General features: G+C 41.6%; 1 protein-coding gene across 7 annotated transcripts in view; it reads right to left on the minus strand.

The window, feature by feature from the left end:
- The window catches only part of Bruce (BIR repeat containing ubiquitin-conjugating enzyme), a 146,129-nt gene that overhangs the window by 17,660 nt on the left and 115,148 nt on the right, over positions 1–13,321 (minus strand). For all 7 annotated transcript variants that reach the window (XM_076208059.1, XM_076208056.1, XM_076208057.1 and 4 more), the window contains 6 exons: positions 12,467–12,686; positions 12,074–12,288; positions 8,919–9,156; positions 6,150–6,461; positions 4,310–4,647; positions 63–192 (listed from right to left, as the gene is read on the minus strand). In XM_076208059.1, the coding sequence (XP_076064174.1) occupies positions 63–192; positions 4,310–4,647; positions 6,150–6,461; positions 8,919–9,156; positions 12,074–12,288; positions 12,467–12,686 (1,453 nt within the window). The remainder of the gene's footprint in view (positions 1–62; positions 193–4,309; positions 4,648–6,149; positions 6,462–8,918; positions 9,157–12,073; positions 12,289–12,466; positions 12,687–13,321) is intronic.

Consider the following 13,321-nt stretch of genomic DNA (forward strand, 5'->3'; position numbering starts at 1 on the left):
TTCAGGCACTCCACTACAGAGACGGAGGTTACAGTAAGTATAATGTGTAAAAATATACTTACCAAATTGAAGGGCTTTCATAGTACTTAGGTAGATTTCTGATAACGATTGCATTACTGGTGCCGACACAGATGCTCCATCCAAACAATCTTCACGATTTTCTGCATCCTGTTGAAGCCGCTGTGTTACCGCCTAATGAAGAAAAAAAAAAAAATGAAGCACCTTTAAATTTGTTTTTATTTTTCCATTTACTTCTTACCTGATTAACTCCTATACTTTTACTTCTCTCATTACCTTGTCAAAAGATTTGTATGTTTTATGCCATACATATTACCTCACCACCCCAGCCCCCACCCACTCCACTTCATGCATCACAGCATCATCTATACACAACCATTCTCCATTCACCCCTATCTTCTGTCCTTCCTCAACAGACATTCCCCTCTTTCCTAATGCCCCTTTTACCCTATCCATCCATCTCATCCTAGGTTGCCCCCTCATCTTCACTTCTTCCACACCTCTTTTACTACCGTATTTTCCGGCGTATAGTGCGCGACTTTTTTCCGTTGGAAGGGCCTAAAAATTGGGGGTGCGTGTTATCCGGTGGTGCGTATTATCTACAGCCTACGATAAAAATTCTGCGGCTGTGTGTGTAATTTTTTTTCACAACAACATGACGATGTTGGCCGTCATAAAGTCGGGACGGCACACTTCTCTGTGACTCTCCGTGACGTTCCGTGAGAACAAGAAGAACAGCCATGGTGACATGAAAGAATACGCCAGCATGGGCTACCATATATAAATATTTAGTATAGGTAGGTATCTATCTAATCTTATTTTTCATGTTTAGATAGGCCTAAATACCATGAAACATGATCAATATTCATGATATTTGCCCTTGTTCACAGCATCCTAGTTTGAATTTTTATGTTGGCTTTGTTGCTTCACTTTAGGTATGGTACAAATTCCGTTGCGGCCGTTCATAAACTCGTGTCAAACACCTGACTACAACACCCTCTTTTGGGAGTTATATTAACTAAATGTCACCTCGATGAGAGACTGTCCTATTTCACCACTGTCATTGCAGGTTCAAAGCTAAAACGAAACAGTCTGTAGTTTGATTCAGTATTAAATAAAAAAAATGGTAAAGACGAATTGTTTCCTCAAGATATAAAATGAACATTTTCTGTAAAAATCCCGAAATTTTTCTGTATATTTTACTTTCAATAAACATTTTTAGATCATATTTCCTACAAACTATTTAAGCTACAAAGTAATAAGGGACCAACGCACAACATGGTTCTCGATTCTCTCGCTAGATGGCGATTGGGCATGCGCGTTATACGTCGGTGCGCGCTATCTGTGTACTGAGATAACGAAGTGCATGGGTGCGCATTATAACCCGATGCGCATTTTAAGCCGGAAAATACGGTAGTCTTTCTTCAGTCATTCTTTCCATGTGTCCAAACCATCCTAATACTCTTTCATCAACCCTATCTCCCAACTCCCTTTCCACCCCTGTTCTCCTTTTCACCTTGTTTTCCTTTTCACCTCCTCATCTCTCACTCTATCCAGCCTAGTAACCCCTATCATACTTATCAGGCATTTCATCTCAAACACATTCAAACTCCTCCTCTGTTATGTTCCATGTTTCTGCCCCATACAGTGCTGTTGGTACAATCACTCCTTAATACAATCTCCTCTTAGCATCCATTCCCAAATGTCTATTTCTCATTACACTTTTTAATCCACCAAGGCATTTACTCGCTTCTCTCAATGTACATTCTACCTCCACCTCTACTCCTCCCTTTCCTGCCACATTCACACCCAAGTATCTAAAACTATCCACTTCCTCCAGTCTCTCTCCCTTAATCACTTCCAGTCTGCTGCCACTTTCTCCCCTTGTACATCTCATCACCTTACTTTTACCCACATTTATCTTCAACTTCCTTTTTTTGCACACCTTCCCAAACTCAGTCACTAACTTCCTCAATCCCTCCTCTGATCCTGCTACAAGTGCAGTGTCATCAGCAAACAACAATTGGCTTATTTCCCACTTTTCTCCATTTTCTTTAATCATCTCCAATCCCTGATCCACTACCCTTGCATTCACCTCTCGCACCACCCTATCCATGTATAAATTGAACAACCAGGGTGACATAACACATCCCTGACAAAGTCTCACCTTTACTTCAAACCTTTCACTCTCTCCATTTCTAATCCTAACACAAGCTCTACTACTCTCATAAAACTCTTGACTGCTCTAAACAGCTTTCCTCCTATCCCATATATCTGCATAACCTCCCACAGTGCCTTCCTGTCTACCCTGTCATAAGCCTTTTCCAAATCCATAAAAGCCCAAAAAACATTCTTACCTTTTCTTATAGCTTTCTCACATATCTGTCTTCCCACAAAAATCTGATCTACACAACCCATACCTATCCTCCACCCACACTGTTCCTCACCAATTACTCTCTCTGTTCCTCTCCTAATCCTCTTAATCAAGACCCTCCCATAAGCCTTCCCAACTACACTTAACTAGCTGATCCCTCTGAAACTACTACACTCACACTTGTCCCCTTTTTCCCTTGTAAAGTGGAACTATACAGGCACCTCCAGTCCTCCGGCAATCTACCCTCTCTTAAACAAACATTAAATAACCTCAACAGCCAGTCCACCATCACCATACCTTCTTTTTTCAGACATTCTGCATGGCATCCATCCAGACCAGGTGCCTTACCTGCTCTCATCATCTTAACAGCTGCCTTCACTTCATCTTTCCCTATTTATCCTCCATTTTCCTCACTCATCACAGTCATTTTCTTAGTGCTTCCCACTACAAATACCTTTCCCTCCCTATCCTCCTTCAGATTTAGTAAATCCCTAAAATACTAAGCCCACCTTTCTCTCACTGCCTTCTCTTCCATTACCATCTCTCCATCTGCATCGTTTACCTTTTCTTCTCTACTTGATTCTCCTCCTCTTAATTTTTTCCAGAACATTTTTTCATTTACTTTCAAAATTTTCTGTCATACTCTTACCCCATTTCACATCTGCTCTCCTCTTTGCCTCCTTTATCTTATACTTACTTCTCTTCTCTTTACTTTGTACTTCTCATATGATTCCCTTGTCCTAATTTGTAACCAATCTATGAAAGTCTGCTTCTCTTCTACACCCTTCTTTGCTTCCTCATCCCACCATTCACTGCCCTTTCTTCCATTTCCTCCCGTCCTCCTAGTTCCACACACCATCTTTGCACACCTTATGACTCCCTCCTTGAACCATCCCCATTCCTCCTCCACTCCTAATTCTACTCTATCCTTCACTCCCTCCCACTCCTCTCTCAGTTTCTTATACTCCTTTTCTTTCTCATTTAAGCAGTTCACTCCAAGTACCTCCCTACCTTCTACCCTTTTCCACTTTCTCCACCTATCCTCCACTTTCAACTTACCTTCCACCAAAAAATGATCTGATATTCCCCCACTCTCTCCCCTTAGAACATGTACATCCTTAACTCTTCCTACTATACTCCTGGTTACCACTATATAGTCCATCAACACTATCTACCACCCTTCTATCCGCCACCCTCTCCCATGTGAACTTATGCTCGACTTTCTTCCTAAACACTGTATTTGCTATCATCATCTCTCGTTCAAGACACATCTCCACCATCAACTCTCCACTATGATTTTTTCCTGGAACTCCATACTTCCCAATCACTCCATCTATTGGTTCATTTCCTACCCTAGCATTAAGGTCTCCCAATACAACTACATTGACATTTCTCCCTAATCCCTCTATGCACTTGTTTAAGTCCATCCAAAAAGCCTCCCTTTCCTCTACATTGTTCTCACTACCAGGCCCATATGCACTTACAAAAACCCACATCTCCCTTCCCAGTTTCGCCTTCATCCACGTTAACCTTGAAAACTCCTTCTACTCTACTACACACTTACCTATCTCTTCACTTACTAGTATAGCCACCCCTTCTCTCCCTCATCCTCTCTTCACTCTTGAGAACCTCCCAACTACACTCCCAAATTCACACTCACCCCTCCCTTTCAACTTTGTTTCACTCAATGCCAACACATCCATCTTTCTTCTCATAAACATACTGCCTAAAAGATAAGAACCAGACTCAACAAATGAAGATGGACTGATATAAGCAAGTATACCATTACAATTGTTGTATGTCTTAAGCACAAGGGAATGAAAAGGTTAAGAACATCCCTCCTCTCTTTGCAACTTGGCTTCATAAGTAATGACTGTGTGAGGGGTGAGGGATTACAGCCTCTGAAATCTAGCTTACCTCTACAACTGCAGCTGTACTATGTATGTCAGGAACTATGAGAGTTAGGCCTTCCTCCTGCTCAATCTCCTCTGCAGTGCTGGCTGTGTTCCCATGACCATTGCTTCCTGGGTCTTTCGAGTTTTTCCACTTCAGCTTGGCCATGTACGTATTCACTGTGGATTTCATATTGGATAATAGTGCAGGTAAACAGGATGGACTATTTCTGTTGGCAGCATCTTTGACAGGAGCATCTCTGGTAGCCATCAGGAGTGGTGTAAGGCCTGAGGTGAGTGCCAGCCCTCTCACAAGGGCAAGCAGGGAACGATAGAGAGGCACATGTCGAGACATGTCAAGAACTGTGAAGAGAAAGATGGTATAAATACAAACTATAGTAACAATATGTGTATGTTTAGATATACATACATCTACTTACCTATCTATATGCCAAAAGGCTTATCCCCACCCATCTAAGCCACCCACAACTATCTATTCCACAAATTTCCAAAATACATTTCTTTCCCTTTTATCTTAGCTTCTTATGAATGGGGGGCAATCCCTGCCTCACACACACTGCCCTGTGCAGAAGCAATGCAGCAAGACAAGGCACCCTCTATTCACTATCTTTTCCATTCTCTCTTTCCTGCTCAACACTACCAACACCTGCCAACTGCCATAGATACAGGGATGAGCAGTCATTCATGAGGAGCAAAGATGGGAGGGTTGGAAAGGGTGGTTGAGGGGAGTGAAATGAGTGGGGAATATGTATGTGCCTCTGACTTAGCTACCTCCCTTATACGAGGGAAAAATCTCTTGGTATAAAGACAGATCTTTTCCATTCTCTCTTTTCATACTCCCTTACCCCCCCATCCCCCTTCACCCCATCCACTCACATCATTCTACTGGAATATTCAATCTACTGTACTTCATGATTCAAATCCTCCTACACAAAACATTGATTAAAGGAAGTTGGAAAACACAGCTTTCCACAGACACATCAATTTGTGGAACAAAAGAAGTAAGTCAGGAATAGAACATGAATGTTTTTAAGGCAATGTTTGATAAATGGAGATACAAAGATGGGTTTCATGAGTATAACTCCAACCTTGTATATTACATACATACGTACATCAATGGCCTTTTCCACCTTACAAGGGTTGTAGCCAAAATCAAAGGCATAAATCCACTCCCATCCATTTCATCCCCACATACTCCATTCCCATTCACCACCCCTCCCTCCTTTTCTTGGCTCCTTTTGAATGATGAGTCATCCTTGCATCTCGCCCACTACCCTGGGTCAGAGGCAATATAGCAAAACACAGCACATCCACAGCAAGGCTGCTTCATTTAATTGCCAACCCCCCCCAACCTCTCCATCCCCTCATGCAGAAAAAGAGAAGACAGGGAGAAATCCCTTCACTGTCAAACTATCATTCATACATACTCCCTTACCCCCCATCCCCCACCCACACCCTTTCATGCATCACAGCATCATCCATATACAACCATTCTCCACTCATCCCTATCTTCTCCCTTCCTCTCCCTTGTATATTACAATTAGGTAAATATAACTTCAAGATGGTGACTTACTTCAATGACTTTGCTATGGCTATGATTGACTTCCACTTCAAGAGGGTGCCTTGTCAAAAAGGGACCTTAATCAATGGAAACCCCATTCAGGCCTGGGTTTCCTCATATGTTTGAAACACTACAAACTCTATTGGGGAACATCTCACACCAAAAGGTTTCTATCTATCTATATACCAAGGGTTTTCCCTTACAAGGTAGGTGGCCAAGTTAAGACATCCATTCTCACCCATTCAACCAAAAGGATTCACCATACAGAACATCTGGTGCTTACCTGAGTCATTACTGAGGTAGGCAGCAATGGTGGAGATCAGACCAGAGTCCCTGAAGAGCTGCTGCAGTGCAGAGGGCAGTTGCGACTGTGCACTCTGCTGCTGCTGCTGCTGCTGTTGTTGTTGCTGCTGCTGCTGCTGTTGTGGGCCCTGCAACACAGCTGGTTGGCTTCTTCTTCCATGTTCACTTTCCTTCTTTATTTCTTCTTCCTCCTCTCCTTTATCTCCCCCACATCCTCCTCCTCCTCCTCCTTTTTCACCTCCCCCTTGGTCTTTCTTCTCTTTAATGTTCAAGTCCAGTGGTATCACATCTCCTGAAAGAAAATAATAATCGTATTATTGATACATATACCAAAGGCTTTTTCCCCCTTATAAGGGAGGTAACCAAAAAAACAAAGACATAAAAACCACTCCCACCCATTTCATCCCTAATATACTCTACTCCCCTCCACCCTCTTCCCTCCCTCTTATGCATAAGGAACCTTGTAGATTGGATTAAAGGTCAATGACTTTTTACATGCAGGGCTGAAGTTAAATTTTCAACAGGGATCATAACAAAAGCTGTGTCAAATTTTGTACCAAGGCTTCACATCAAGGGTCTGTTGTTGTTATTGTTTTTGTTGTTGTCGTTCCCTTGACTGTCTGTCCGAGCAGTCCCATCTCCCCAAGGAATGCCACAGCTGAAACTGGGTTTTCCCACAAATCCTTTATAGAGTGTATGTTGTGTTGTTTGCGAGAATGATTGTGTATAATGCAGTCTTCCATTATGTGTTGTATGGTATGGGGTGAAGTGTTACATCCTGGGCAGCTGTTCACAATGTGGTCATCCAGCCTCTTCTGGTAGCTTAGAAGTGCTGGGTGGTGGCCGCACCGCAGTCTGGCCAGGTGGACTCTGTCCTTTCGTGGGAGAGAGGATTCAGAAGGGTGGGAGCCGCAGCGTCTATGTCGTGGGACCACCCCCCAACCCCAAGAGGAGCTACGACTGCCTTGGGGAGTACCACAATCAAGGGTCTGTTGAGGACTGTGATTCTTCCCCACACATGACTCAACATAGCAACTGGATCATCACAACAAGACTAATGATAACATAATCAGACCAGCAGAAACTATTATAATGATACATATACCTAAAGGCCCTTTCCCCCTAATTAGTGGAGTGGCCAAGTCAAAGCATTTACACCCACTCTCCCATACACACCCAAAAACTTAATTCATTATTCCTCCCACTTTAGCTCCTAGAACCAATGATGGGTACCTGCTTATGGTGGTCCTTTGAGATGGACAACAAAGCTAAACATTTTCAAAACATGTCAACCCCCTCTCCTCCAATTAAATCTTAGGACTACCCCCAAGAGTTCTCTCTCAACTTTATTAGTATTTCTTTTATTTTTTCATACATGGGGAGCTGACAACAAGCAACTTCTCCCCTCTCCCTACCACTTTTAGTAGGTGATATAGCAGCAGTCACACATTAATATAATACGCAACAGTCCACTGTTTCTTCCCAGAGATCTGGGGGTGGGTTTGAGGACTGTTGCTAGCCAGTGGGGTTGCAAGTTTTCCACTTTGTGAAACTTGGGGCAACAATTAATTTCTATCTTCTCATTGATGAGTGTTCATTCCTGCCTCCAGCCCACAGCTCTAGTCAAGGGCAATGCAGAAAAACAACACTGCCACAGTAGGGCACATCAGATGAAACTGGTTTACCTCTACTTCTTCATTACGTGGCAAACTACCCAACCTCTCAAGAAAATAGAGAGCAGACAAGAAGAGATTAAGGCTGTGTCATTCCTTTATTCTTTCACAACCAGAGCTGGGTAAGTTCCTCAGTGTTCTCCTTGGTGCATTCCTCGGTGCATTCCACTTTAGTTTGGCTGCAGTTAGCGCTCCCAAACTATTGAAGCAATATAGGTGCCGGTATAGTATGTGGCCTATGAAATTTTTCTTTGGTATAGTATGTGGCCTACTGAACTTTTACTTCGGTATGAACCTGTCTCTTAAACTTTAATAGTTTGGGAGCACTAAATGCAGCTAAACTAAGGTGTAATGCATCAAAGAATGCGCCCAGCTCTGTTCACAACCACTGCATGACCTGCTTAACTCTGAACAAAAACAGACTGTGTCCAATACCTTACTTTGTATATCTTATCTGGCTTGGTAAACTTGTATACATGAGAAATTCATGTTTACTTACTATCGAATTTTATTATTATTTTTTTTTTCTAAAGTCCTTCACATTTGTTTGTTCCCAATCTACTGTATCTGCACTTACTTTTTCCCAATTTCTTTATTTATTTTATTAATTTTTATAACACATTTTAGTTATGATTCACACAGGAACATTATGGCAGCAGTCTTATTTCATCATTATAGCATTGGAAGAAGAAGAGAAAAAAAAATCATAGTTATGGTAAAGAGATTTAAGAAAAGCAGATAAAATGAAGGATAGTAAAAACTGAAGTAGCACAGCATTCTTCAACAGGTACTTTGTCTCTGAACACAAAACCTTGCTGTATGACTTTGGTCTGCAGGGACATCATGAAAGTCCCTGGAGTATTAACTGCAGCCTATATCCCAGTGGGGGTTATCAATACTTAATACAACATTTAATGTTTATGCTAAACAGGACATTACCTACCCCACTTGCAAAATTATGAGGAAATCCACAATATATATATATATATATATATATATATATATATATATATATATATATATATATATATATATGTCAATAGCCACATATCCACTTTTCCTTATGGTTGACTAACCTGGGTTGATATACTGTGCCAACAACCTCACAAGCCAAACAACATGTTCCTCCTCCACACGCTGTCTACTCAGGGCCTGTTCTACATCCCAGTTCTGAGTAGTGCTTCCTGTACCAAATCCAGTCCCTTTGGCCCAATAGTGACAACGTTCACCATCAGTTCTTCCAAGACTGCCAATGTCTCTGCGTTCAACACAGGTGGCTCGTGTAGTGGCCACAACCAGACCAATAGGAACATTCTGAAAATATAGGGAAAAGCATTATTAAAGAGAAGAAACACATCTTACAAATAAACTGAAGGCTTCTGTAGGAAGTGAAGCAGCTCTTACATAATACAGTCGTACCTCGGTACTCGACCATAATCCGTTCTGAGGTGGTGGTCGAGCACCGATTTGTTCGAACACCGAAACCAATTTTCCCCTTATCACTGTCTTTTTTTGGACCCATTATTAAGGGCTAGAGCAACACGAAAAAGTTTAAATCTGGGAAGAAATACTCGAACAAACTGGGTACGTCTTACTCCGCTGGCGGTCTGAGTCGAACTGACACTTACCCGCTGTTCGAGCTAGTCGAGTACCGAAAATCTGTTCGAGGTCCGATGCATTTTCTACTCGAATTTTTTGGTCGAGCACCGATTTGGTCGAGTATAGAGGCGGTCGAGTACCGAGGTACGACTGTATATACATACATATACCAACAGCTTTTTTTTTTCCTACAAGGGAGGTAGCCAAAGTCAAAGGCATAAATCCACTCCCACCCAGCACTTGCATTTGTGGTAATTCTATTTATTCACAGTATATTTAGTTTTTTGCTGGATTGTTTAGGATATGTATTGATGTGTGGTAGTTGGTTCTAATTCTATGTGTAGTGTATGTTGATTAGTGTATGCAACACCATGATTAGTATGTGTTGCACTTGACTATTCTATTCTTTCTATTCTATATACCAAGAGCTTTCTCCCCCTTATAAGGGAGGCAGCTAAGTCAAAGGCACATACCCACTCTGACCCACTCCACTCCCATCCACCGCCCTTTCCCTCCTCTCTTCTTAGCTCCTAATGGATGACAGGTCATCCCTGTATCCTGCCCACTGCCCTGATGTATGCGAGAAATTTATAGGATTTGAGCATGTTGGGGAAAGTATGGGCCTGGTTTGGTGCTGTATCTTTGGATAGAATGAGGCATGGGAGGGGAAGTGCTGGAATAATAATCATATGTAAAAAAAAAGCAGACCTAAAAGAAGGAAAATCAAATTGGAAGGAAATGATGAGGAGAGTAAAGAGTTTTTGGGCTCAATCTGGAGACCAGGTACCATCCCCTTAGGGCCACATTTGCTTGTGGACGTGGGAACGAGGAGCAAGTGGGTACGCGAGGATGCCGATGTTGGCGTCTTGATTATATTTATTGTAGTTGTACCTGCGTGACCCCCCATACTCTGTAAACTGGCTTCATCAAATTTTCAATGGTTATCAAAATTCATGGGTGAAAGAGAGAATGAGCAATAAAGCAGTGACTTTATTTTTTATAATGTGAGTATTATGACAACATTGCATGTCTGGCAGCTAATGCTGCCCACGAGATTTTGGCCCAGAGTGAAGGGGTTAAATTGTGCCAGTGTGACAATGGGGTCTTGATGAAGGACAGCGTCTTCCATCAACTATCAATCTTCTTCCTGGTCAGACTTTAGTACAATACACTAACTTCAAACACATTAAAACCCATTAGTGTCCCTCCCATCTCATCACTTTCTGGGTGAAGAGTCACCTCTGTCTCCTACCATACCAATTCAGATGAAGGCAATGCAGTAAGGCACAGAACTTCCATTGCAACCCCCTTATTTATTTACTTTTATTATTATTATCTATTTACTTTTATTATTATTGTGATGCATGAGGTGGAATGGACGGGGGGATGGGGGGTGAGGTAGTGTGTGTGAGCAAAATTTTGACGCAGCCCGAAGGGATTTCTCCCCGTCCTCTCCTTTATATGGGGGGACGGAGAGGGGGGGTCGCCGATTTAATGAAGCGGCCTTGCTGTGGATGTGCTGTGTCTTGTGACACTGCTTCTGACCCAGGGCAGTGGACAGGGTGCAGGGATGACCCGTCATCTAGGAGGTGCTAAGATGGGAGGGAGGGTGGAGGGGTGTGGAGTGTTTTCAGGGATGGAATGGGTGGGAATGATTTTATGCCTTTTCCTTTTTGGCTACCTCCCTAGTAAGGGGAAAAAAGCCTTGGTATATGTATGTATGTATGTATGTATTATTATTATTATCATTTATTTTCATTATTATTTTTTAATTATTATTATTATTTATCTATTTTTTTTTTATGGGTGTAGGATGAATTTGGGATGAGTGCAAGACGGTTGGTTCGACTTGGCCAGCCACCCCCCCTCAACAGGAAAAAAGGGAAAAAAAAAAAGAGCTTCTGGCGTATTATGTCCATCTGACCTCTTTATGAGCTACATAGCCTCCTGCTGGCATTGTAATTATTATATCAATTATCACTGTAACAAACCACTCAGACTCTTCCTTATATTCTAAGTCCCTACTCCAACCAGTGCCATGGGTACAATTACTCATATATATTTTATATACCAAGAGCTTTATCCCATTTACAAGGGAGGTAGCCAAGTCAAAGGAGCATACCCACTCCCACCCATTACAATCCCCTCCACCACCCCTTCCTCCCTCTCATCTTAACTCATAGATGACGGGTCATCCCTGTATCCAGCCCACTGCCCTGGGTCAGAATTCTTTGTATATTTTATTGTATATTCTATTGAGGCCAAAAACATTTAATCAGTCTCTTAACCCCTTCCATACGGTGCCGCACACGTAGGCGTCATGGACTTAGATCTCGGTGGCAGCAACCAATGCCAGCCGTACGATGTGTCGTAATAATACTCGCATCATAAAATATAGTCACCGCTTATATCGATCGTTCTCTCTTCACCCGTGAATTTTGATAACCATAGAAAATGCGATTACAAAAGAATTAGAAAGAATGACATTATGGAGGGGCGACTACAATAAATATAATCAAGACGCCGATATGGCAGCCTCGCGAATACACTCGCTCCCCATGACGCCTACGTGTGCGGCACCGTATGGAAGGGGTTAAACTATTAATGTGAAATGATCCTCAGTTTTCTTTACCTGATGTTGAAGAGCTGTTACAATATCTGGAGAGTCTTGGTGTGACAGAGCAGCCAGACATGCAAGAATGAGATGGAGAGCTCCACACTCAAGGCACATCCTCCGGAGCAGAACTCCGTCATCTGTTGTGAGGGGTGTGGCTTCTAAAAGACACTCCAGCACCTGGAAAGGCAATGTGGCCAACTGGCTGCCAACACCAGACCCAACGATGTCACCTGCATTGGAAACCACAATTATTATTATTATTATTATTTTATTTTATTTCATTTTTTTACAACTTAAATCTGCCCTTACCATAAAGCATTTAGTTGATAAGACTCCAGTGATACAATATTGTTCAAAAAGTATAAGCATTGCTTTAAATATGAACAAGGTGAAATCCATTCTAATTACCTCCATCTCCATCATCTGTTAAACCAAGTGCCAGCCTAAGAAGGCATCTGGCCTTATGGGTATCCTTCAGAAGACTTTCAGCATAGCCTGGCAATCTTAGGAAGAGTGTGAAAGCCCCAAGAGCATGTGGAGGTATTGAGGGTGAAGTTAATAGACTTACAGTTCCTCCTCCAGATCCTGGTGACCCTCCACCTATATCCAGGTACTCAAGGATGTCTGGCTGCAATGAGGCACAGGAAAATTTTGTCCATTAAGCTGATACAAGTCCATACATGCATTTTCATTAGCATCAAAATTAAAATGATTGCAGAGAAATAATAATGATTACCATATATAATGCTGTATCAACCAATGATGCATTATATAAATCATTCACATTACAGTATCATAACATGCTGAAATAGGTATATATATAATATTCAAAGTTCACTAATGGTAATCATGGATATCAAAGATGAAACAGACAAGCAAGAGAAATTAAGAAAGTACAAAATATGCTGACCAGTGTTTGGCAACAAATACACCTGGGTCTCATTATACAAGAGGGTTAAATTCTATAAAAAATAAAGAAAAAATAAATATAAATAAATAAATAAATAAATAAAATAAAATAAAAACTTGCTAAACCAAACCCTTATTTACATTATATATAGGGGAATACAGCCCTTGAACCTATTTTTCCCATCTAATATTTGTAACAGTGCACTTCAGCAGTACTATAACACAAGAACAAAGCTTAATAACAATGATATAATGCTTTAACAGTAAGACATTACTCCAATAAGTAAAACAAATGAGAAATGATTTGGTTATCCCCTGTAGTAAATGTGAGATAAAGTGTAGGGTTATGCAGTG

This window comes from Oratosquilla oratoria, chromosome 24 (genome assembly GCF_046742065.1).
Source record: "Oratosquilla oratoria isolate Oo_2021 chromosome 24, ASM4674206v1, whole genome shotgun sequence".
NCBI classification, from domain to species: Eukaryota; Metazoa; Arthropoda; class Malacostraca; order Stomatopoda; family Squillidae; genus Oratosquilla; species Oratosquilla oratoria.